At 61.6% G+C, this 24,490-nt stretch overlaps 2 protein-coding genes across 3 annotated transcripts; one reads left to right on the forward strand and one right to left on the reverse strand.

The window, feature by feature from the left end:
- Nucleotides 1-2,700: 2,700 nt before the first annotated feature.
- Nucleotides 2,701-9,511, forward strand: CTSB (cathepsin B). 2 transcript variants are annotated; one of them, XM_055135166.1, is made up of 10 exons: nt 2,701-2,782; nt 6,299-6,438; nt 6,703-6,788; nt 7,193-7,307; nt 7,394-7,512; nt 7,630-7,715; nt 7,796-7,942; nt 8,125-8,241; nt 8,833-8,961; nt 9,050-9,511. In XM_055135166.1, exons 2-10 carry the CDS (start codon nt 6,313-6,315, stop codon nt 9,145-9,147), a joined length of 1,023 nt encoding a protein of 340 aa, XP_054991141.1. In that variant the 5' UTR covers nt 2,701-2,782; nt 6,299-6,312; the 3' UTR covers nt 9,148-9,511. The 2 variants fall into 2 exon arrangements, with proteins under 2 accessions (XP_054991141.1, XP_054991134.1); XM_055135159.1 differs by having other exon boundaries at nt 2,712-2,782; nt 6,289-6,438.
- Nucleotides 9,512-9,906: 395 nt separating this feature from the next.
- Nucleotides 9,907-22,702, reverse strand: FDFT1 (farnesyl-diphosphate farnesyltransferase 1). The gene is made up of 8 exons (XM_004614705.2): nt 22,491-22,702; nt 17,421-17,518; nt 16,595-16,778; nt 14,753-14,881; nt 14,162-14,353; nt 13,029-13,205; nt 11,816-11,968; nt 9,907-10,370 (listed from the first exon to the last, which is right to left on the reverse strand). The coding sequence occupies exons 1-8, from the start codon at nt 22,587-22,589 to the stop codon at nt 10,149-10,151; spliced, it is 1,254 nt and encodes a 417-aa protein (XP_004614762.1). The 5' UTR covers nt 22,590-22,702; the 3' UTR covers nt 9,907-10,148.
- Between the last annotated feature and the right edge of the window lie 1,788 nt (nt 22,703-24,490).

The following is a 24,490-nucleotide window of genomic DNA, read 5'->3' on the forward strand; positions in this document are numbered from 1 at the left end:
GTCCCCAGCCCAGCCATGCTCCGGCTCAATCCTGGGTTTCCTACTTGTCCTAGAGCCTGGCTTTGGGGGCTGTGCTGGGGTTCACACCCCACTCAGCCTCACCAAGCCCCACTCCCTATAGGAAGCGTCATTTCCGGGCTGCTGAGTGACACAGGGATCGTCTGGCATGTTTCTGGGGTCAGATACTTCGATTCCTCGTGGAAAAATGCGTGAATGTGGAACCGAGTGTACAGATTTTAGGCTGTGAGAAAATCAGAGCTGGGGCTGCAAACACAGCGGACCCTAGTTTGATCCCCGGCACCCCATACGCTCCCGAGACTCTCCAGGGGTGATCCCTGAGCACAGAGCCAGGAGTCAGCCCTGAGCACCACCAGGTATGGCCCAAAACTAAAAAGAAAAAAATCAAAACTGTTAGGGGAGCTCTTAAAATAAAACCCTCGCCCCTTCAGTCTCCTGGGCCTGCCAACATGCCCTGCTATGAAGTCTGGGTTGCACAGGGGTCGCAGGCCATGCTGGCAGCACTGGGGGCAGGGAGTGGGCAGTGCCAGGTGTGTTGGCCGGCGAGTGTCCAGGTGGGAGTGGAGAGCCTACAGGGCTCTCAAACATGCACGCAAGGGCTGTGGGTGGCCAGCCTGCACCCACGACCCGCTTCATCTGCAGCCCTAGGAGAGCTGGTCCCTGCCACCACCAGAACATTCTGGGAGCAAGTGTGGTGCCTGGGAGTGAGCTGGTGCCCAGGAGCAAACCTGGTGCCCAGGTCAAGGTGAGGCTGTTCACGGGAAGTGATGCTGGTCCCAATCACCACTGGCTTAAGAAAAAATTTCCCAAGCAGACAAATAGTAAAGGAAATACTGTTATTAAGGGAACATGCAAGTGGGGAGAGGGGGAGAGAGAGGAGTGCAGGACAGGAGGGAGGAGGGGGGAGGGGGAGAGGACACAGGGGCACACATAAAGAAGGAGCCGGGGCATGAGCTGGGGCTTGGGTGACTCATGGGGTACAGGTCAGTCATGTTCAGCCCCTGAGGGGGGGACATGCACATGTCCACCCCCGCATCTGTCTGTGCCTTCCAGGCTTTGTCTCCACAGAACGAGGGTGAAGCCCGGGGGAAGAGGGAACGTGCTCAGACGTGTCCTCAGATGGCCAGGGCCGAGCAGGGGACCAGCTAGACTCGAGATTCAGTTGAAAGTGGGCTTGGGGGCTGCTTAAGCAGGGAGCAGGAGAGAAGCTCTTTTCACCTCCCTAAGCTGGAGGGGTGAGTGCTTCCTGGGTATGGGAGGGGCTGGGGGAGCAGGTGTCTCAAGCTGCCTCCCAGGCACGGGCAAGAGGGGAAGCCCTGCCAGGGATTCTCCGCCCTAGGGATCCTCTCCCTGCTAGTCACCCTTGTTTCCCCCTCTATCTCTCCATCAGTGTCACCTCCTTCCCTCAGGCCTGTCCCGTGCCCTGACCTGCTCCCTAGTGCCCCCAGGGCTCAGGAGCCTCCCTCCCCGCCCCCCACCTTCTCAGGAGGAGGAAGGAGCCTGGGCTGAAGCACCGTTCCCTGGCAGGCCACCTGGTTAGGGTCTGACTCGGGCACCAGCGCCAGGACCGCAGCACTGGTCACGGCGGGGATCTCCCCAAAGGCAGGAAGATCTGCTCAGGGAGGCAGGCGGCTCATACCTAGAATGGGCGACGGGGATCTGGCCCAGGTGTGATGCCAGGCCCAGCAGACTCAGGTGACCCAGCCCATCCTGAGCACAGAGCCCTGAGCTCTGTGCTCCCCACCTCAGTAAGCCAAGAGGGACGACCTGCACAAACGCAGAGGCGGGCCCTCAGGAGTCAGAAAGCTGCTCTGGGCAGCCTGGGAAGACACCCCCGACCCCCCTCAGCACCTCATACTCCTGGCTCCGATGGACGGCAGGGCCAGGCGGGGGCACAGGAGCACCTACAGCCCACTCCCGCCCTCCAGGGGGGCCACAAGCTAAGACCTGTGCACTCGGAACTCAGGACAGCTGACCCGGCACCCCTTAAATAAAAGCACACACACATTGGGGCTGGAGAGATAGCACAGCGGGTAGGGCGTTTGCCTTGCACGCGGCCGACCCGGGTTCAAATCCCAGCATCCCATATGGTCCCCTGAGCACAGCCAGGGGTAATTCCTGAGTGCAAAGCCAGGAGTAACCCCTGTGCATCGCCAGGTGTGACCCAAAAAGCAAAAAAAAAAAAAAAAGCACACACACATATACACATCCATGACACACAAACACACATATACACGCCCATACACATATATATATACACACATCCATACACACACACACCCATACTCACACACACTATGCACACACATCCACACCCATACACACATATATACACATACATACACACATACATATGCACACATCCACACACATCCACATCCACACCCATACACACAAACACACCCATAACCACATATATACACATACACACAATATACACATACCCATACATACCTATACACACATATACACTATACACACATACATAAACACATACATATATACGTACATACACACATATATACATATAGATACACATACTTACACATATACACATACATACACACACAGCTCGACACAAAGAGGCACCGGCCCGGGCGGACCGGGCGGCGGGTCACGTGCGCGCGGGGCGGGGCGGGGAACGGGTCACGTGCTCGTGGGGCGGGGCCGGAGGCGGTCACGTGGGGCGCGGCGGTCACGTGGGGGCGCGGGGGTATTTAGGCGCTCGGGGCCCGGCACTGTGCATCCCGGCGGGCGGAGCTCGGTGAGTGCAGCTCCGGTTGACCTTGGGCGGCGGGGGCGGCGGGGGCGGCGGGGCCCACCACAGGGGGGTTGGCGCCGGTCACTGGGCGGCCTCTGGGCTTAGAGCCTGGCGGGGGCGCGAGGCGGGGCTGCAGGAGGCCTCCTTCGTGGACACCAGGCCGCCCGGGGACCGAGCGCCCCCCGTCAGCCGGCTGCCTCGGAGCGTCGGGCAAGAGAGTTCTAGAAGCCGGCGAGCTGGGCCGTCCGGGGTCCCGGGCAGGTGCACGCTCCCGGCCCCGAGTCCGGGGTTTCAGCTGTGCGCCCACCCCCCAGGTGCTGCCCGGGACGGGGTGAGACCCGAGGCCTGGCCTGGCCGCCCTGCAGGCGGGGCAGCCGCCCCGATGGGAGCGTTCGGCGCCTTTGATGCTGCCTGTGGCCTGAGCAGTGCCCTGAAGTGCCTGGCCGTAATTACCCCTCCTAGGCTCAGAGCCCACACCTGGGCCCTCCTCCGCGCTGCCCGCCTGCCTGTTGGCACCTGTGCGGCCGCTGGGACTCCGGGCAGACCCTGCCTCTGGGCCTGCAGGAGGAGGCTCCAGCTTCCCCGGGGGTGGGGGCAGCTGCTGGAGGCCACGGAGCTGTCCCTTGGCTCTGTCCCTTGGCTCGCAGGCGCGGTGCCCCGGCCGTGTGTGGGTCACTGAGATAAGCCGGGTGTGGGACTGCAGGAGGGGCCAGCAGACACCAGAGGTGCTGCCTTTCGGCCCCGGGCTGGGCCCCCGACCACCAGCTCACACAGTCACAGACTCCCGGGAAGGCAGTGCCCAGGGCAGAGCTGCGCGCGCTGGGCACTTTCACCCAGATGGGGGCGGGGGTACATTGACAGTCCAGTGCCCCTGGGCTTCCCATCGACCCCCACCGCCCCAGCCTGGCTGGATAGCAGCTGCTGCTCCCTGGCCCTCCCAGAGGAAACCCACCCCCAGGACCCCCGCCCCAGACCCCCAGAGTGGCAGGGAGTGGAGGAAATGGGTTTGTGGAAGCTCCTGGAAGGGACCAGGCCTTCAGAACACTCAGGACCCAGGCAGGAGGCCTCAAACTTAACTTGGCTCCCAGTGAGCCAGAGCTTCCAGAACTTTCCGTCATTGTGCCCAGCTCCAATGTGCCCCAGCTGGGATCCAGTGGGATCTGGGCTGGTGATGTCAGGGCTGACCGAGTGGGAGAGGGAGCTGGGGTGCCCTGCTCTGGGGTGTCCGCCAAGGGGCACCCTGGAGCAGGGGGCTAGGGGGCTGACAGCACCAAGGGTGGGTGTCAGACATCCTCCTCTCCCCCCTCTTCCATCCCCTGGGGAGTCTGTGGGCAGTGTTTGGGGTCCCAGCCACCCCACCTGAGTGACCTGGGCTGGGACCCGGAGGCCAGCGGCCGTAGGACAGGGCCCAGTACCCTCAGCCCCGCTGCCCCCACTCCTCAGGCAGTTTCTGTCCCTGGGGTGCAGATGGCTGTGGGTACCTGTGTGGGTGTGTCAGAACGCTCCTTCCCTTTTTGGGGGCCGGGGGCGGGGGAGACTGCTGCACTCTTGGTGCCACATTGTTGGCCACTCCCAGCTGTTCTGGGATGGAGCTGGGGTCAGCCTGTCAGCAGCCATGTGCCCGTGCCACCTCTGCCGCCCCCTCAGGTTTGGGCATCGGTGTAGCAGGGTCCTGACGGGGCCATGATACTGGGTGCTGCAGTAAGGCTCAGGGGTTGGGCAGGCAGGGTGTGGCCCACTGCCCGTCAAAGGCAGGCCACCGTCTGTGGGAGGTCCCTGGCCACTTGACACCACTTCCAGAACCTTCTGCAGAGCCTGCATGGAAGATGCAGTCCTGGCAACCAAGGGGAGAAATGGGGGCCCTGAGATGACCCGGGAGGATGCCGAGTGCTGTGTGCCCTCTAGTCTGCTGCGGCGCCACAGTGCCAACGGCCAACTGTCCCCATCCCAGGGGACTTTCCTCTTCCTGGATATGGTGACATCGGCCCAGCTGTGCCGTGTCCCAGGGGACTTTCCTCCTGCGACAGGATGGGGTGTGCTGAGCTGGGGTGGCTCCTGCTGCGGGGCCATCACTAGGGGTTGGTGACAGAGGGTCTGTCACTAGGGGTGGGGGAGACGGTGAGTCCCATCCCCAGGGACCAAGCAGGAAGGCTGAGGCTAAGGGTCCAGGTCCCTCACTTTTTTCCTGAAAAGGGAAGTGGGAAAGTAGCTGGCTGTGGGCCTGCCACTGAGAGTGCCGCCCACCTCGGCCCTGACACGGCTTGTCCCATAGTCAGGAGCCCGGCACGTCATCCCGTGGGGGGCACCTTCCTGAGTCCCAAGCGGCCAAGGCGGTGTGTGGAGCCCACGGGTGGCAGGAAGTGCACTGGGAGGTCCATGGGCAGCCACTTCTCTTGGGGGTGCAGGGGCTGCTGGTCTTGTGAGAGAAATGGGGGTCCAAGGATCGTCAGTGGGCAGGGCGCTCACCAGGCACACGATCCTGGCACCATGCGTGGCCACCCGTGGCCACAAGAGTAGGTGGGCACAGCTGGGTGTGGGCTTACTCTGAAATGGCTGGGTCCATCTCCGGGGCGCCCTTTCGCCTACTGTTTCTGATGGCCTCCTCCCAACTGGCTTTGGGGTCCCATGCCATGATGCTTGGGGCTGACTCCTGGCTCTGTGCTCGGGGCTCCCTCCTGGCAGCACTCTTCCTGTTAGCAGAAAGTGTTTGTCATCTTGACTTCCGTATGAGGAGGCCTTTGTTCTGTGCACACGTCTGAGTGTGGGCACTGCGAGGAGCTCTCCCTGCCCCAGGAGGCCAGGTGGGGGTGGAGTTCAGCTTCTGTGCCCCCTCCCCCCATTCCCAGAACTCTCCCCTCCTGGGGAGCTCTGGGGCAGTGAGGAAGGCAGGCAGGAGCTGCCTGGCAGGCCGGGTGCGTCATCCCCCGCGCGGCACGTGTGAGTCAGGCTGAGCTGGAAGAGGCGTGTCTGAACCATGGGACCGTGGGACTCCCTGTGGGAAGGACAGAGCCGGGGCTCCCCATCCACTGCCTCCCGCCCCCTTGCCCCACCTCCCTCCTCCATGAACATGGGCCCGGGAGCAGGGGGCCAGCTCCCCATTGCTGTGGCCTTGGGGGACCCCTTAAGGCCTGGCCCGGGGACCCCAGCTCTCATCACCAGCTGGTCCCTCGAGTCTGCAGGCCACAAGTTGGGGGTGGGGGTTGGGCGGCCGTGTCCTGTGCCCCTCAGCTTCCGTGGCCACGGTGGGGTCAGGTTTTCATGGCTGTTGGGGTCTCTTGTGGGAAGCTGCTGCCCCCGTGGGGTGCCGTGTCCTGGAACCTTCCCCTTGGGAGCTGGACCCCAGCCTAAGGGTCAGGGACACTTGCACCCCCACAGTGTGTGGGGGGCAGTGGTGGGACCTGGACACAGCGCCCCTGGAGGACCCTCTGCCGTGTGTGCGCCCAGGTTGACTGGGAGGGAAACCCACAGGGGCCTCTGAGCACAGCCGAGCTGACCCCGCTCCCTCGTAGGGGATTCCAGGACCCGCTTCCAAAATGTGGCAGCTGCTGGCCACGTTGAGCTGCGTGACACTGTTGGTGGGGGTGCAGGGCGCCCCGAACTTCCCAGCACTGTCAGACGAGCTGGTCAACTATGTGAACAAGCAGAACACCACATGGCAGGTGTGTGCAGGGGGGTGTGCAGCTATGCGGGGAGAGGGGGGAGGGGTGCATGCAGGTGTGTGTGCGGGGAGCAGGGCGCGTGCCATGGGTTCCCTGCCCAGGGAGGCAGCTGTGGTGTGACTGAGGACACGGCTGGACAGTGGCAGTATCCAGACACAGATACCCTGGCTGTACCCATGATGCGTCCACCCTGGGGCCCAGAGCCCAGATCTGAGGCATCCGGCCCCCAGGGGGCTGGATGACCGATGCGCAGCTCTCCTGCAGGCAGGACACAACTTCCCCAATGCGCACCTGAGCTACGTGAAGAAGCTGTGCGGGACCGTCCTGGGAGGGCCCCGGCTGCCCCAGAAGTAAGTGTGGGCTGGGGGCACAGCTGGACAGTGGCAGCGACGGGAAGTAGTTTCTGCACTTGGCTCCTGTTCCTGGAAACGGGCCCCCAGTGGACATTGGGACTTTTCTAGAGTGGATTGGAATCTGACTGGGACACCCCCTAGGCTGTGTGCAGCCCCCAGGCCCACCTCAACCCCTCCCAGACACAGCGACCCCTACCTGTGCCCCCGCCCCACCCCACTGGCCTCACCCTTTCCTGGACACGGCGACCCCTGCCTGTCCCCACCCCACAGCACCCCTTGCTCCGCCGGCCTTACCCCCTCCCAGACACAGTGACCCCTACCTGTCCCGTCCTCCCCTCCTCGCCCCCGCCACTGGCCTCACCCCTTCTCGGTCACGGCAACCCCTGCCTGCTCCTTCTCAGGGTGCAGTTGACCGAGCCCATCAAGCTGCCCGAGAACTTTGACGCCCGTGAGCAGTGGCCCAACTGCCCGACCATCAAGGAGATTCGTGACCAGGGCTCCTGCGGCTCCTGCTGGGTGAGGCCTGTGGGGACAGTCACCAGCGCGGCAGGGGCCAGAGGGTGAGCTGGGTGGCCTCACTGAGCCCGCACTGTTGCCCACAGGCCTTCGGGGCAGCCGAGGCCATCTCTGACCGCACCTGCATCCACACCAACGGGCGGGTGAGCGTGGAGGTGTCAGCCGAGGACCTGCTCACCTGCTGTGGCCTCCAGTGTGGCGAGGGGTAAGGCCCCCCCAGTGCCCCCAGCCCAGCAGTCCCCCGCCCAGCACCCCCTGCCCCTGGTACCCTCTGCCCCACCGCCCGTGGGCCTATGTGCTGAGCCAGCGGCTCTTCCCTTAGCTGTAACGGGGGCTTCCCGTCTGGAGCATGGAATTTCTGGAAGAAACAAGGCCTGGTGTCCGGGGGTCTCTACGACTCCCACGTGGGTGAGTGGCTGGCGCCTGGCGGGGGGCGGTGGCCAGGAGGGTGTGCCCCCCCACCGGGCTGACCACCCTCTGGCCTCCAGGCTGCAGGCCCTACTCCATCCCGCCCTGTGAGCACCATGTGAACGGCTCCCGGCCCCCCTGCACGGGAGAGGGGGGTGGCACCCCCAAGTGCAGCAAGATCTGTGAGGCCGGCTACGGCTCCACCTACAAGGAGGACAAGCACTTTGGTACGGCTGGCACCCATGCTTCTCCTGGGCGGGGAGGGGAAGGCGGTGGGTGCCTCTTAGAGGGAGTGTGTGTGTACGTGCCTGTGTACATACATGTCTGCGTGTGCATGCGGCCACATGGGCTGGGTCCTGCGCTGACACTCCCGGGCCACAGCAGCCCCTCACACATCCCGGCCCCGCAGGCTGCAGCTCATACAGCGTGTCCAGTGACGAGGAGGAGATCAAGGCTGAGATCTACAAGAACGGCCCCGTGGAGGCGGCTTTCTCGGTCTATGGTGATTTCTTCGCGTACAAGTCAGGTATGTGCTCCAGGCGGGGTGGGGGTCCAGCGTCTTCTACACCTGCCAGGGATCCACTCAGAGTTCCTGGGCCTAGTGCCCCCTTGTCTCACTACGGGCTCTCTGCCAGCCATTCACACCCTTTCATTGGGCCTCAGCAGGGCGAGGAAGCGGGCACCCAGGACCCCCTTCCCAGATCCAGGCCCACACCCCGCTTCCATTCTACTCCCTGCTCTTGAGGGCTGGGTCGTGGGTGAGTCTGCAAGGACCAAACCTGGACTTCAGCTCCCACCTGTTTCCCTGGGACCTTCTGTTTTGTTTTTGGCTACACCCGGCAACACTCAGGGTTTCTTCCTGACTCTGTGCTCAGGGGGTCACTCCTGGCAGGACCCCAAGGACCCTATGGGGTGCCAGGGATCAAACCCAGGTTGGCCACATGCAAGACAAGTACCCACCCCGCTATGCTCTCTCTTGGCCACCCCGAGTGACCTAACACGGAAGGATTGTCTCTGGCGCCTGGTCAGCAGCACCTTCTATTGGACGGGCCCCTGCCCTGAGATTGGGCCCGTCCCTGTGGGGGGCCTGCTGACCCGATGAGCACCCCTTTCTCAGGAGTCTACCAGCACGTTGCTGGGGAGATGATGGGCGGCCACGCCGTGCGTATCCTGGGCTGGGGTGTGGAGGATGGCACTCCCTACTGGCTGGTGGGCAACTCCTGGAACACAGACTGGGGTGACAACGGTGAGTGGCAGTGTGGGGGCAGGGCGGGAGGGCACCCTCCTGGTGCCCTTGCTGCCCAGCGCTGACCATCCCGCCTGGCGCTCCCCAGGCTTCTTCAAGATCCTGCGTGGCCAGGACCACTGTGGCATTGAGTCCGAGATCGTGGCCGGCCTGCCCTGCACGGAGCATTACCTGCGTGGGCTGTGACCCGCATGCGCCGGACCAGGTGCAGCAGCCCTGGGGAGGGTCTCGACACGCCCGCCCCCATAGTGCTGTCGCTCCTATAACCCCCCAACCCCCACGAACAAAGGGGCGACTTAGGCTTCACAGGGCACCGGAAAGGGCACCGGCTGCCGCCTCCAGCTTGCCCTCGCATGGCATTCTGACCCAGGTTGTGCTGGGCGCCTCGGCTAACCATGTGGACTGAAGACTGGCCGGAAGTATGGTCTCTTTCCGGCAGAGCAAACTCCACCCCCAGGGAGGCAGCGGTGCAGGGAGAGCCCCCCACTGTTCAATCACTGCTTTCACCAACGGGCATGGCTGTGCCAATCAATAAAAGGTTTCTCCTGTGCAGGCTGTCCTGCTGTCTGTGTGCCCGGAGCCCCTCCCTCAGTGGGTGAGAGGTCCTGGGGAGGGGCTGTGTCCTGCGCTTGCTCTCTGGTTACTCTGTCCACTGCTGGGCATGAAGAGCCAATGAATGGCAGAGACCTGGCAGCTAACTTGAAAGGTGGACCCTGGTGCCTGGCACAGCGGAGCAGAGCTCTGGGCCGGGAGGAATCCCCCTAAACGATCAGCCCTAGAGGTTCCCAGCAGCCGAGGGGCCCCCCACTCAGGAGCCCTCAACCCCACTGGGTGTGGCCCCTAAGCCAACCGGGCAACTGCAAAAGGCAGAGAGCAGAACCCCACAGGAGCTGGCGAAGGAGGCCCCTCTGCCCTGTGGGGAAACAAGACACCGAGAACAGGAGGCCCCGCAGCACGGCATTTATTCATTGCCACACAGCACATCTGCGTCAAGTCACATCTTATCACGCTGCACCGGGCCACCTCCTCAGGGCCCTGCTACCACCTACCAGCTGGGCTCACCCGCAGGCCCGGCTCGGAGAGGGCCAACCCTTCATAGCAGCGCCCGTGTCCAGCTGAGTTCAAAGTCCTTTAGGGATCGTGGCCGGGGCAGCACTGTCCAGAAAGGCCCAGCCTGGCCGCACATCTCAGTGCTCCCCACCCTGCACGTAGTCACCCATGAACTGGGTCAGGGTGCTGAGGTACTGCCAGCTCAGGGCGGCCAACAGCATGGCGCAGGACAGGTAAACGGGCAAGTAGTGGTTCCTGGACATCAGCTGGCAGCTAGCGAGGTTCTGTGTGCGGACGCTGCAGATAAGCTGCTTCGTCTTGCTGGAGGACGGATCTGATTCAGGGATCTTCTGGTAGATCTGTGGAGAGGAGCATGAGAGGCGTGAGTGGCCGCCTTGCTGCTTGCTGGCGCAGAGCATGGCTCAGGCTAGACCAGCAGGCACCACTAGGAAGACACTTTACACTTTTTGGCTGACTGCGGGCTGCATCCATCACCCAAAGCCTCCTTTGGGCCTCACAGTCTGGGTTTCTTTGTCCACTGGTCTTGGGACCACCCGGGACGAGGGTGCAGCCAGAGGGGCTGCGCCTGGGCCTCCTGTGGCAAAACCGAAGGAGGCCTCAGCCCCCACAGACAGCGAATTTGCATGGAAACACTCTTCAGCTGCGCCCTCCATGTGCTGTTAGGGTCACCATCTATCACTCGAGGCACAGGAAGGGGTCGGCTGAGCCCCAGGGAGGGGCAAACAGCTGTGCTGCACTGGGGTCAGATGGAGGCCAGAGAGTCTGCACAGCCTGTAATGGACATTCATCTGGGCCTCAGGCACCTAAGAGTGTCCAACCACATCATCTGTGCACGCAAGCAAATTTCACTCCTGTCACCAGGAAGCACGAGAGCCCGGTTGGAGCTGAGCTGGGAGGGGCGAGTGCACACCCCGTCTCTGGCACATAGGCAGGCACACGCCCAGTCTGTATAGTATGCAGGCGGCCCCATGCCCAGTCTGACTGCCCAGCAGAGCAGCCCCATGGCCACCCGCACTGTCCCCAGCCAAGTGGACAGGCCACAGGTTTTGAAGTGCCTCTCCATGAGGCACCAGCTCCTGCTCACTGAGGCAGTGGCCCGGGGCCAGGTGGCACCACCCTGGTTGGCTGAGGAAGGGCCATTCAGCTGCCTGCAATCATGCTGAGGTGAGCAGGCCCTGGGCCCAGATTATGGCCCTAGCTCTGGGGTCAGCATCCAGTTCCCTGGATATAAATAGCATCCGCCATGGACTGGGCCAGGCAGGCAGATGGCAAGAGAGGCCAGTGGACTGTACGCATGTCCTGGACGGGGTCACTCATTAAGGGTTGCAGCGCACGAGGCTCTGCTGATGCCGGAATGGACTGAGGGGCCCATGCGCTCAGCCCGGTTCCAGTTCCAGCACCCCAGACCTCCTAAGCATCACCAAGTGTTGCCCTGGGGTTGCACAGCACGGAGCCAGGGAAGTCCGAATTAATCTGTCCTCAACACACCTCAATGTCCTAGCACTGAACCCCTGGCCCAGGTGTGGCCCCAGTGAGGCCCCTCACACCTAGACGATTCCTGGCCCACGGGAGAAATTGGCATCTAAGGAACAGCTACCAGGTCAAGCAGGGTTAGGGCTCCCTCTGGGGCCAGGAATGGGAACAAGGGGAAACTGAGGCACCTGGATGCCTCCACGCTGGCAGTCCACTCTGGTTTCCTGCCCAGCCTCTCCCTGGAGACTGGAAGGGCCAAGCCTTGGCAACGCCCTCCCCTCAGCCCCACAGAGCCCAGCAAGGCACCCACCTCTTCCATGTACTGCTGGAATATGGCTTTGACAGCCGGCATGTTTGTGGCGTCCATCATCAGGGTGACCGCCTGCCCTTTGCGTATCTTCACCACCCCCCTGAACACCTGCTGGTTGTTGTAACAGGCGGCCAGCGTGGCGACAGCCATGACCTGTAAAGGCAGAAGAGAAGCATGTCTGTTTGGCAGCATGTAAGCACCACTGGGCCGGGCCGGCCCTGTGTCCACATGACCATCCCAGCACGAGGCTGGGCCTCAGTGGGGGCCTGCTGGCCTGCGTCCTTCCCAGGAGCATGTCTGTCGAGACAGACCCAGCACAGAAGGTTTCCCCCAGAACAAAGTGGAGGCACTCAGCACCAGGCCAGCACCCTGGCCCAACTCTGCCCAGACAGGAAATGCCCAGCGAGGCTGCTTCCTCATCTGCGATTCTCACGGTGAAGGTGAGCGGTGTCTCCAGAGACAAGCCATAGAGCATCCCCTGCTGGGGCTGCTCAGGTAAGCGGGGCCAAGTCAGCCAGACTCCAGCTCAGCACCACCAAGCCAGGAAGCACTTTCCATGAGTTGGCCTCAAGGTGACCTTTTTTTTTGGGGGGGGGGGCACACCCTGCAATGCTCAGGGCTTACTCCTGGCTCTGCACTCCGGAATTACTCCTGTTGGTGCTTAGGGAACCATATGGGATTCTGGGGATTAAACTCAGGTCAGCTGCGTGCAAAGCAAACACCCTACCTTGTACCTTGTACTATCGCTCCGGCCCTCCAGGTGACCTTCTTAAGTGTCAGGGAGGCTCACTTAAATCATGAGAATCTGGAATGTTCTAGCATATTCTAGGACTCATGTCCTAAAAAGCAAAGGACGAGGCCCACAGGATGGGGCTCAGTATCTGCATCCAGGAGGGACAAGACCATGTGCTTCTCATTCAATCTCATCACTGACACCAGTATTACCCGTCTCTTGCAAGCCCCCAGAACCTGAGGTCTGGGCTTCCGACTGAGCAGCAGGCTCTGGCCAGTGCAGAACAGCTGCCGGAAAAGTGGAGGAACAGCGGCAGGTTCCAGAAAGGGCTGTGAGTGTTGCTTGGGGCCAGAGACAAGGTTATGAGCTTCATGAAAGAAAATCAATTGTCCTCTTTGAAGTACAGCACATCCAGCTTGCAACAGCAGACATGGCCGGCCACTAGGCAGTAAGCAGGAAGAGGAACCCCCGCCCGCGCACCTGCGGGATGGCACAGAAGTTGAACACACTCTGGTTCCTCAGGCGGGAGAGGTAGGTGAAGACGTCGGGCACATGCTCCAGTGCGTTGGTGATTAGCTCGTTCAGACACTGTACCGCCAGGTCCAGGTTCTGGGGCTCGGTGAAATCTTCCAGCTTCTTGACATACTTGCTCCACACCTGGGCAGAGAAGGATACTGAAGGCGCGCCAACCACAACACACACCCCAGGAATGGGGCAGACAAGCTGGGGTGCCTGTGCCCCATGAGCGTGGACCCCAACTATAGCACTGGGGGTGCCACCTCTCAAGGATCTGTTTATCTAAGGAACAGAAAACAAGACTAAAGAAAGAAAAAAGAGCAACAGAGCCTGACCCAGGTTCAATGCCCAGCACCACACATGGTCCCCCGAGTCCTGTCAGGAGTAATCCCGAGCACAGAGCCAGGAGGAGCCCTGAGCATCACTGGGTATGGCCCCAAAACAAAAACAAAAACAAAAAAGAATTATTTTATATAGCACAGGATTTCAAGTTCTGGAACAAATCCTCATCTGCAGGGCTGACTGGCTGACCAGACCTCCACAATAATGCCAGCAATGAGCTGGCCGGAGCATTGCCAACAAGGCTTTTGGGAGGCTCAGGCACTGGGACCAGGGCACTGTGACTCCCAAGGTCCCAGGATTGTCCTTTCTCTGAATCTGACATTGGGGAAGGACCTCGAGCTGCCCTGGAGGACAAATGCCCGTTTCCTGCGGAACCATCTGCTGGAGGATCTGTTTCTCTCCCCACACAAACCAGTATGGAGTGATGGGAGGCCTGGCCCAGCCCCTTCTTTCCTGTTCTGTTCTGTGTGCTGGGCAGACAAAACCTGCCTCTGCCAAGAATACGCAGCCTTCTAGCCACAGTCAGTGGCTGGGGGCCAGAAGCTGGCAGGCAAGGGATACAGACCGTCATACCTACAGTCACACGGGGGAAGCCTGTCAAGAGGCAGAGCACACAGAGCCTCGCCCAAGCCCAAAGCCCAGAGCCCGGAAGTTTCCACAGCCATGCACGTGGAGGGAGCCAGTCCAGCTGCATGGCGACCTGACCAGCACCGGTGGTTCTGAGCTGAGAGCCCCCGGCCCCTGCTTGCCCTCACCTCCTTAGGCCAGAACACTCTGCCCTCCTGGAGGTCCTCCAGGAAGTCACGGATGATGTTGGTCTTCTGCAGGAACAGGCCCATAGAGTTGGACATTGCCGTGTCTTCACCACACAGGGGGTCTTCAAGCCCGGAGGCCGAGAACAGACCGGAAAGACCAATGCCCACCAGGCCAGCAACGTAGTGGCAGTACTGCAAAAGTCGGTGAGGGGAGCTCCTCAGTGCACAGGAAGAGGAGAGGGCCGAGTCCTGGCACTCTCGGGGCTAACAAGACCCCAGGTCCTGTGTGAGGTGCAATGACAGTGACCCTGACAGCGGGTGGCACACACGATGTGGATCAGGGACACCCACACACTCAATGACGAAAGGGAAGAAAATAACAGACACCAGTTTTGAAATCTGAAACTACTGACATCTCCAGATCATGTGCTGTGGGCAGGGCCACACAGCCAAGTTTCACGTTCAGTCTGAAGGCAGCGCAGCCACCCAGGGTTAGCACCCTACTCTCAGCCCTGCAGCAAAACAGGTGGACCAGAAGGTCTCAGGTGGCCCCGTCCTCTCAGCCCCCAACATTGCCCCAAGGACACCGACCTTGTCCCACTCGCTCAGCGAAGTCACACTCTTCTCCAAGTACTCCGCCATCCCACAGCCCATTTTCTGGCAGGTCTCGGTGATCACGGTGCGGAATCGCTCGGCCAGATTTCTAAACTCCAGGGAGATCTGAAATGTCGCAAGCAACAGAAAGCGAGAGCTAAGCACCCCCACTGGTGACACCATGGCCACCCCCCATAGTGACAGCACAAAGCACGTGCGGAACAAGCCACATGCGACTCGCCGGAGTCTGGCCTGGAGCCTGACCACGGTGACGGTGACAGTGACGCTGCAGCTCTAAGAGAGGAAATTCTTGCACAGAGGCTGGCCGCGCGGGACTCCGCGGGCCAATTCCTCATTCCCACGGACTCAGAAGCATAGGTCACTGCCAGGAACAGGGCACTAAGAGAACCTACCAGAGCCGCACGCCCTGTAGTATCACTGGCCAGGAGTGGGGGACAAGGGTGTGGGCCACCGGCAGTCACTGGGTGGGGCAGAGGGCAGAGCTCTGTTGTCCCGGTCACTGTTTCACAACGAGGGCCCTCGGGTCCCAGACAGTGTAGCGAGTGCCCTGGTGGAATGGACCCGTGCCATGTGGAGGAAGGGCAGTGGGGCTCTGTCAACGTGCTAACAAGACAGGCACCAACCCCCTCAGATGCTGTCAAGGGAGCTGGGGGCCCCCAGCCTCACCTGGAGTCCCACTCTGCTCTGGGCACCCATGACCCCAGTGCCCAGTTCAAGCCCTGGTCCAGCCACTTCCTTTCAGGGCTCTCAGGCAAGGGCGGCACTAGTGTCAGTGCTAGGGTCCAGGATCTGTGCTGCTCACCTACATTCCCTCCTGGGCAGTCCTGCAGAGGAGCTAGGGAAAGAGACTCTATTCCAGTCTCAACTGGGGGCCGTGAGGTCCCTGGAGCCCCGGCATAGTCCAAGGGGGTCACAGATGAAAAACCACATAAATGGGACCTCCAGCAGGAAACAAGGTCAGGATGGGACCATGGTGGAGAGAGGCTTCGGGCCCTGCTCCAGCTACAGTGCTCTTTATCTAGGCTGGTTCAGAGAGCCTGGCCAGGACACTGAGGGCATCGAGGCACAAGGCGCCCAGGCCCATTCTTCCGATTGAAGACGGGCCAACCAGGAATAGACAGGTTAGAGTTCGCAAGAGGGTACCCTTAAATTGGGGGTCTGGGGTACAGAGGCAGACCCGCACACCAGGCTCAACCTTTCACAACCACCCGTCAAACTCGGGTCTACTCTGAATGGTGCGTTTGTGTCCATCTTCCATAGCAACACACTGGGGGATTTGTGCAAAATCGCAGCAGGATGCCCAAGAGAGGTCAGTAGGCCAAGCACATGTCTTGCAAGCAGGGGCCACAGTCTGATCCCTGGCGCCAAATGGTTCCCCAAGTACAAAGCTGGGAGCAGCCCCTGACCACTGCTGGGTTGGGCCCTGACATGAGGAGGAAATGCCGCAGAACCAACCAGGTAGAGGAGCAAGTCCTTCCCAGGCACGCACGCATATTCTGGCCGAGCAGGACCCAGCCGCCTACCTACCTGAGCACAAAGGTCTCATCAGGACCCACCGACCCCACAGGCACAAGCAGAGAGCAAGCACATGCAGCTCAGCAGGGCCCCCATCCTAATGGCCTGCAAACCTGCTGGCCCTACGTTACTGGCTCCACGTCCTGCACTCAGGGACCCGCGCCTGGTGTGCTCAGAGCCAACTACCTCAGCCCTCAGTCCTCACAGCAGAAGCTGGGGCTGCCACCAGCCCCTTTCTAAGGAGGGTGCTGCAGGCCCAGGCAGCTGGGCTAGCATGGGGAGGGCCGCAAGCCCAGCACGCACCGTGGGGAAGTCCTCCAGCACTTGGCGGTGCTTCTCCTGACTCTCCAGGAAGCACCAGTCTGGCTCGTACAGGTAAGAGTGGAAGTTCTGCAGAATGGGGACCTTCCGGTCTAAGGGGATCGTCATGTCGTCCTCCACTGTGTCCAGAGCCCGGAGCACCAGGTAGAATATGCAGATGGCGTGGCTGGAAAAGGGGAGTCAGGTCAGCAAACACCCCGCAGGGCTCCAGCAGGCCAGGCAGGGGGACCCGTGCCTTCTCCCACTTTCTGCAAGAGGCTGGATGGCCTTCTGCAGTCAGCAAGATGAACCTGCCAGCTGGACATCACTACCCTCCCAGCTGAGCTGTGAAGAACAACTGTGTGAGACCCAACTGAAGACCAACTGCTGAGACTGAATATTTTGACAGATTAAAAAAAAGTCTGGGCTGAAGGTTAGCACAGCGGGTAACGCACAGCCTCACACACAGTCCCCCCTAGTTCTATCCCTGGCACCCCATATGGTCCCCGAGTCCTGCCAGGAGTGATCCCTGAGCCCCGAGCAAGGAGTGCCAGTTGTGGCCCCATAACAAAAATAAAGAGCAAGTTAAAGACACGCATGTCTCAGAACACCGTCATTCAGGAGGAAAGAAAACAGACCTGAGCTCAAGTCTCTGACCCTCTGGGAACTTCAGAACGACAGCTGCAAACGCAAAGTGGCAGAAGCCAAGAAAGACGCATGTCCTGCTTGGAGCAGGCTCAGCAGCGGGGGCTGAGGACATGTTGGACGCCCTAGGAGAGGACAAAGGCCGCGCAGGGGGCGCCCCGGCCCGCCCTCCCCAGCCACTCACCGCAGCTCCTCGTCCAGCGCCTGGATGACAGCCGAGAAGCTGCGGCTGGTCTGATCCAGATACTTGTAGCACGTCTTCATGCTGCTGCTGAGCGCGTCCTGCGGGCACAGACACAAGGCGCTGGGGCAGGGGGGCGCGGGCAGGCAGCTCTGCGGACCCCCGCCGGCCCCGCGCGGCCAGCGCCTGCAGGGCCCGGCGGCGGGCGCGGGGCAGCCGCGCGGCGGGGGTCGTCCCAGAGACCGCTGCAAGAGGGACAGGGCCTTGGCGGCCATGGGAGAGTGGGCCCGCGGGCGGCGGCCTCCGGAGGGAGACCCGGCCGGAAGGCGCCCACCAAGGGGCGAGAGGCCAGACCTGAGGGGGCGCGGCCGCAGGGCCCGAAGCCCCGCTCCGCCCCGCCCAGGCCGCTCCGGGCCCCGCCCCCAGCCCGGCCCCGCACAGGTCGTGCTTAGCCGCGCTTAGCCCCGCCCACGCCCCTCCAGGGGCCGCCCCCAGGCCCGCCCCGGCTCCCTATGGCGAGGCCCCGCCCCTCCCACGCCCCGCCCCCTGCCCGGCGGAGGCTCCGCACAGGCCGAGTTCAGCCCCGCCCACATCCCTCCTGCCCCGCCCCTACCAGGCCCCACTCCCCTGGCCTCCAGCACAGCCCAGGAGACTAAGGCGGGCAATGCCCTGGGGCCCCCCTGCGCTGTTTTCGCGACAATGCTCCTCAGGGCGCCCCGAGAGAAAGAGGGGCCAAGGCACACGAACACCTTTGCCCCTCCTGGTGCCAGTGGCCGAGTGGGAGCGGGGCTGCGGGGCTGTTGGGGGTCTCTCACCCTGCACACGCGTGCCCAGGGCCCAACACGGCTTGGTCCCATGCATGCCTGTGCCAGATTCTCTCTGGCTCCAGGAATGCCTTTTAGAAGGGCCATGGCTCAGGCTGAACCAAGCACTCGCAGTTTGCACCTTCCCTTCTTCAAGGGTCAGTGAGAAGGTTTCGGGGGTTGCACCCACAAGCCCTGAGTTTATACAGCAGATTAAGAACGACCAAGCACAGGGCAAGGGCAACACTGCACAGTGCGAATGTGACCTGTAACCCTCTCCAAGCCTGTAAGCAGACAATCAGCCTAGTCTCACCAGAAATTGGCGAGCAGAGGGGGTGGAGAGAGGGGTTCCAGCTCAGAAGGCAGGCGAGAGCGTGGGAACAGGACAGAGACCCCCTCACTGTGGGCTGCACCTCTCACTGAACAGGACGGGGGCACTCAGCCCAGGGCAGCCAAGATCACCACTCTGGCTGGGCTAGAGTGGAAGTGGCTATTTCCCTGGACATACTGAAAAGCCCCTAAAATTGTAATTAGAAGTCCAGTTTACCAACCCGAATAACCTACGAATCCTCTCATGACAGAGAAGGTCAGCCCCAGCGTCTCTTGAGAGCACAGCTCCAGCTTCTGCTACCATGGGGCGGAGGACCTGTTCCCACTCTAGAAAGGGGAGGACACTGGCCTTGCTCGCACACCACCAGGGGTGACCTGGCTCTGGGCTCCTCCAGGAATGATCCCTGAACAGAGCCAGTAGCAAGCCCTGAGATCTGCCAGTGCCCACCCCCCCACCCCGAAGAACTCCATGAGGCTAGGGTAGCCCATGGTCAGGTCAGGTGAGCGCCATGCACACAGCCGGCCCCGGTCCGCTCCCCAAGGAAACCCCTGATTCTGGGTTCCGGGTTCCACAGACCCCAGCAGCGATGCAGCCTTGGGACCCTGCATTTCGGGGAGCAGCCCAGGTAGCTCCCAAACATTGCCTGGGAGGACCTCCAGTCCAGGTGAGGTCAGAGAACTGAACCGGCTGGGAGCTCGCGGGGGTCCAGGACGCCCCCCCCTGCCCTGCAGCATGGTCACCAGAGAACACCCAGAACTGAGTGGGGTAACTCCAAACCCACAAAAACGAATGAACAGCCAGTGAAAAGGCTTCTCTGTCCCCTCCCCATCCACTCTCCAGGGATGAGGCCACTGTGTTCCCAGGAGTCTCACTTTAGAGGAAAACAGTCACAGGGAAACACTCCTGGCCAGATTACAGCCTCCAAGTGTGCCCCCAACTTCAGACCTCAGCCCTGTCTGCTCTTGTTTCCTAGCCAGAAACTCTCATCACCTGGTCTAGTCCAGACCCCCTGCCCTGTCCCCTAAGAAACACACATCACATCCTGCCTCTTCTCCAGCACCTGCAGCGAGAGATGAAGGCAACTGGTGGCCTTGTCTGATGAATGAATAAGTGCAACAGGGAGGAAGGAAGAAGAAAGGAAGGAGGGAGGGAGGGAGGAAGGAAGGAAGGAAGGAAGGAAGGAAGGAAGGAAGGAAGGAAGGAAGGAAGGAAGGAAGGAAGGAAGGAAGGAAGATAAGGAAGAAAGGGAAGAATGGAGGGATGGAGGGAGGGAGAAAGGAAGGGAAGAAGGAAGGAGGGAGGGAAAGGAAGAGGGAGGGGAGGGAGGGAAGAAGAAGAAAGGAAGGAGGCAGGCAAGTGGGAAGGCAAGTGGGCAGGCAAGTGGGCGCTAATCCTGGGCGGCAGCAGGAAGAGGGGGGGTGTGCAAGGCCACCACCAGCGGCTAACCAAAGTCTGGGGCATCTGAGCGTGGGTGGTCTCAAACCAAATTTCCAAGTTCTCCTAACAGGGCTAGGAGCTGGGTGAGCCTAGGGAAGTGACCCAACTGCTGTCCACCAGTCCTGGGAAGGTTCGAAGGCAGAGACGACAGACTTGGCTATGATATCCAGCCTCAGGTCCCGCCACGCTCATGTCTGGAAACACTACTGGACACTGGCCGCTTAACCTCTGGACTGCCTCCCACGAATGAACTTTCTACTCGAGCACGGGGCCCTGTGCACCTGCTGTCTCCTGGCTGCATTCAGGTTCCGGTACCATGGGCACTGGGGGCCATGGGCACTCACCCCCTGACCCATCACACGTGCGTGCGCTGACTCAGAGCTGCGGGTGGCCAGTGGGAGGGGTGGGGAGGGAGCAGCAGGCTCCGAGGCCAGGCCCAAGCTAGGCTCAGACATTTGGCCTCCCTCTCAGTGTTTCTCCACCTGTAAAGCAGGAGCAGTAACAGGTGCTTCTCTGGAAGGTTCTGGGTGTTTGAGTGAGAGCTGTGAGAGCTGTGTTTAAGTGAGAGCACATAAGCTGCTGCTTAAGTCCAAAATGGCACAGATCAAGGGGCTGTGGTCGAGACACCTTTGCCGCCCAGGCAGACACTCCTGAAGGGGGCAAGGGCAATCTGGGGCCAGTACTAGGAAGAGGACATCTGCCTTTCGTCCGAAAACACCAGGGACCAGAGCCGGAGATGCAGCCCAGTGGCACAGTTTTTGCCTCACCTGTGTGAGGTACTGGGTTCGATTTTCGCACCACAAAAACAAAGGAGGGCTGGAGCGATAGTCCAGGACCAAGGGAGTTTGCCTTGCACACAGCCTACCCGGCTTCAATCCCCAGAGCCCCATATGGTCCCCTGAGCACTACCAGGAGCGATTCCTGAGGCACAGCCCGGTGTGGCCTGAAACAAAATAAAAAAAAATCAAATGGAAGCCAGTGAGCATGTGTGTGATCACTGCGAGAGGCCTTTGTCTCCAGCTACCTTAAGAAAAAAAGACCTATGAGAGATATATGTTTAAACTCGGGCACAGACCTACCATGGCTTGTTGTAGAGGCTTTTTCTACTTGTTTCAGAATTATTTAAAAAAATGGAATTGCAGCTTGCTTGAGTGTTTGTTTTGGTGGAGGAAGAGATGGAACCTGGGGCCTCACACATACCTGCTAGACACGAGCCCCCTCTGAGGATCCCGGGCCCCTCCACACACCTCTCCAGATGCAATGCCAGGTCCAGAGACAGCCCAGAGACGGGCCTTTCTGAGCACTCCTGGGCACAGCCCTCCAGGCCCGAGGACTGCTGGGGTCTGCCAACTTCTGGTACAAGAATCGCTGGGAGGGCACCCCAAAACAAACTAACCTCTTGGTCGCCTGAACACAACTGTGCGCCCGAGAGGACAGGACCCTGTGGTGAGCAGGTGCGGCTGTCTGGGCTCTGCTGGCTAAGAGGCCACAGGGGAGGAAGGGAAGGGAAGGGAAGGGAAGGGAAGGGGACACGGTATTCTGCTCAAAATGAGTCTTCCGGGTTCTATTCTGGGGAGGCAGGTCTCAGTTCTCTGGGAGTACCCAGGTCTCAGTTCTCTGGATGTACCCAGTGCTAAGGCCGGCCCCCTGCCCTCTTCAGGACTGGGAGGTCACAATCTGGGAATTCTGTCCCCCTCCCTCACACTTACAGAAGCCATTACTTTTTTTGGGGGGGATGTGGGGGAGCGCCAAGGGTCTCTTCTGAGACTCGTGAACTCCTGGGCAAGCACAGGGCAGCGCAGGGCTGTTTCCAGCGGGCACCGTCATGCCTGCCCTGCCTGCCGGTCCACTGGAGTGCCCCTGGTAGCCGGGTCCAGCAGGCCCGGGAGAGGACAGCCCACACAGCGCCAGGGGACCAGGCCTGGGTCAGAGCCGGGTGTGGCCCCAAACAAGCCAGAAATTCCTTGAGAGCAGGTCCACCCCAGGCCCGGTCAGGTGGTTTCCAACCCGAAGATCCCGGATCAAAACCCGAACCCCGGGAGGAGAGAAACGACCCAAGCCGGCGTCCTGCGGGCATCTCCCAGGAGCCTGGCCCTGCCCGGCGGGTGAAGGTGCCAGTCCAGCGCCCGACACCGGGCACCGCTGGGCAGGGCTGGAGGTGACCAGCCGAGAAGGACGGGGAGCCTGGTCTGGTTTGTGGGATGGGCTGGGAGATGAGCCACATGCTTTAAAGGGGGCAGAGGGTCCAAGGTGCCTTTCCAGGCTCTGCCGGACGCTGGGCCGCGAGGCCCCTCCCGGGAGCCGCTCCGGCGTTGGGGGGCGCCGGGGCAGGGGGGCGGCTTCGAGGGCGCTGGCCGGGGCGGGGCCCACGGCCCGACCCCGACGAGACACGACGGCTGGATAGGACTGCAGGCCCCGCGCCCGACCCCGGCCCGGGGGACACGACTGGACACGGCTGGACACGGCTGCGGGCCACCGCTGCCCGCGGGATGCTCGGCCCACCTGGTTCATCTTGGGCATCACCTTCCGCCGGCCGCCCATCTGGAAGCGCAGCAGGTTGTAGAACTCCTCGGGGCGGCCCAGGCACTTGACGAAGTCCATGGCGGCGGCGACGGCGGCAGCGGCGGCGGCGGGCAGAGCTCGGGTTCACCTGCGGCGCGCGGCGTGGACACGGCGGCCGGCCGGCCCGCGGGACGGATACTGCCGGCGCGCGGGGCGGGGCGGGGCGCGCGGGGCGGGGCCTGTCGGGGCCCCGCCCAGTCCTGCCCTTCCAGTCCCGCCCCTTTCGCCGTTTCCCGGGGCCGCCGGTGGGCGGGCGGGCGCTCATTGGCCGCGCGCCCTCGAACCAGGAAGACTCTGGCCAATCGGCGGCAGGACGCGCCTGGCGTGACGCCGGCATTTGGTCGCTCATTGGCGAGCGGGAGAGGCGCAAACCAACAGCGCTGCTCGGGAGGGCGGGCCTCGGCGCGGGGACTGGCGGGCGGGCGTCCAGACTGGGATCGCTCACTTGCGGGGGTGCCGGGTCGGCCCGGTGGGGGCGGGGGCGAGGGGTAGCTGTTCTCGTCAGGGGCCGCGCGGGCGCCTGGAGTCAGCCCCGGCTCAGCCGCCCGCTGTGCTACTGCCCCACACTCTGGGGTGGGTTTGGGGGCCGCGCTCGGCGACGCTTGGGGACCACTGTGGGGCTCGGGACCCCTGGGTGATGCCGGGGTCAGACCCTGCCCAGCCGCACAGCAGATGCCGTGTGGGTCAGGTGGTCCCGGGCCCCGCCCAGCCGCGTGGGGGGGCGTGAGGGAGCAGTGGGAAGAGAAGCATCAGGCCCGAGTCTGCTGGGGGAGTCGAGGGCGGGTCTGGGAGGGTCTGCGGGAGGCGGGGCCGCTCCGGGAAGGGCCCAGCCACAAGGCCCGTGGGCGGCTGACACCAGTGGAGTCACCCACAAAGGGGCTCAGACGCTGCATCGAGCAACTGTGGTTTGAACCAGGCCAAATGCCTTTCATCTGGGTCAGAATTTCTATTAGGAAACGACCAAACCATCGTTTGAGAAATCAGCTGGGTCCTAACTGGCTACCGAGCTGTCACCAGAGAGGAGCCTGGCAGAGCCGACTGAAGGAGGAACAAGCCGACTTGTTCCTCCGCGCACTTGCCTCATCTTTGTTTCCCGTCACACCCACCTGCTTACCTGAGCCTTCACCCACGGTGGGGATGATCCCAGACGAAGACCGTGACCCCGGCCCTCACAGGCTCTGCTTCACTGTGGCGTGGGGCTAAGCCACCCGCCCCTCAGCAGCTTCCTCAGGAAACCCAGCTGCGATGCTTCCTCTCCCGGGTCCTGAGCCCCGTCTTCATCTCTCTTCTGACCCTCCTCTGTTCAGCTGCACCCACCTCCAAGCAGCATCGTGAGAAAATTCTCTGAGGCCCGTCTCCTGCCCAGTCCTTTCACTGCAGACTGCGTGAGGATGGGTGTCAGAGGATGGTGGAACAAGAAGGTCAGAGCTTCTGAGTTCTAGGCAGGGGATGTGAGCGCTCTGACCACTCTGGCCTTCGGAGGCCCCCATGAGCAAATCTTGAAAGTTCTCACAGGAAGACTTTCTGACTGAGTGATGTTAGCTACATTTAGCTAAATTTATCCTGCTCATTTTTTTTTTGCAAAATATACACCAGTTCATCAGATCATATTGTACATTCTAGTGTGCCCATTATCTCAACTATAATGGTCATAAATGTTGATCCTGATCCTAAAGTAAAATTCTGCAAAGGGACAGATAGTTCACAGCTAAGGCACTGAGACTGTAGCTGAGACCTCCAGGTGTAGGCCAACGCCCCCCCCCCGCCCCCAAATTCAGCAGGTCTTTTAAAAAAGAAACCAAAGTGGGCTTTCTGGCATTGGAGGCGGTTTCTCTGCTAGCCTGGGGGCACAGCTCAGGGGTAGAGCACCTTCCTCACATGCCAGGTGCCCGAAAAAAAATAATCACCCGTCCACTCCGTGAAGGGCCCTAGAAGACACT

This window comes from Sorex araneus, chromosome 1, assembly GCF_027595985.1.
Source record: "Sorex araneus isolate mSorAra2 chromosome 1, mSorAra2.pri, whole genome shotgun sequence".
Lineage (NCBI taxonomy): Eukaryota > Metazoa > Chordata > Mammalia > Eulipotyphla > Soricidae > Sorex > Sorex araneus.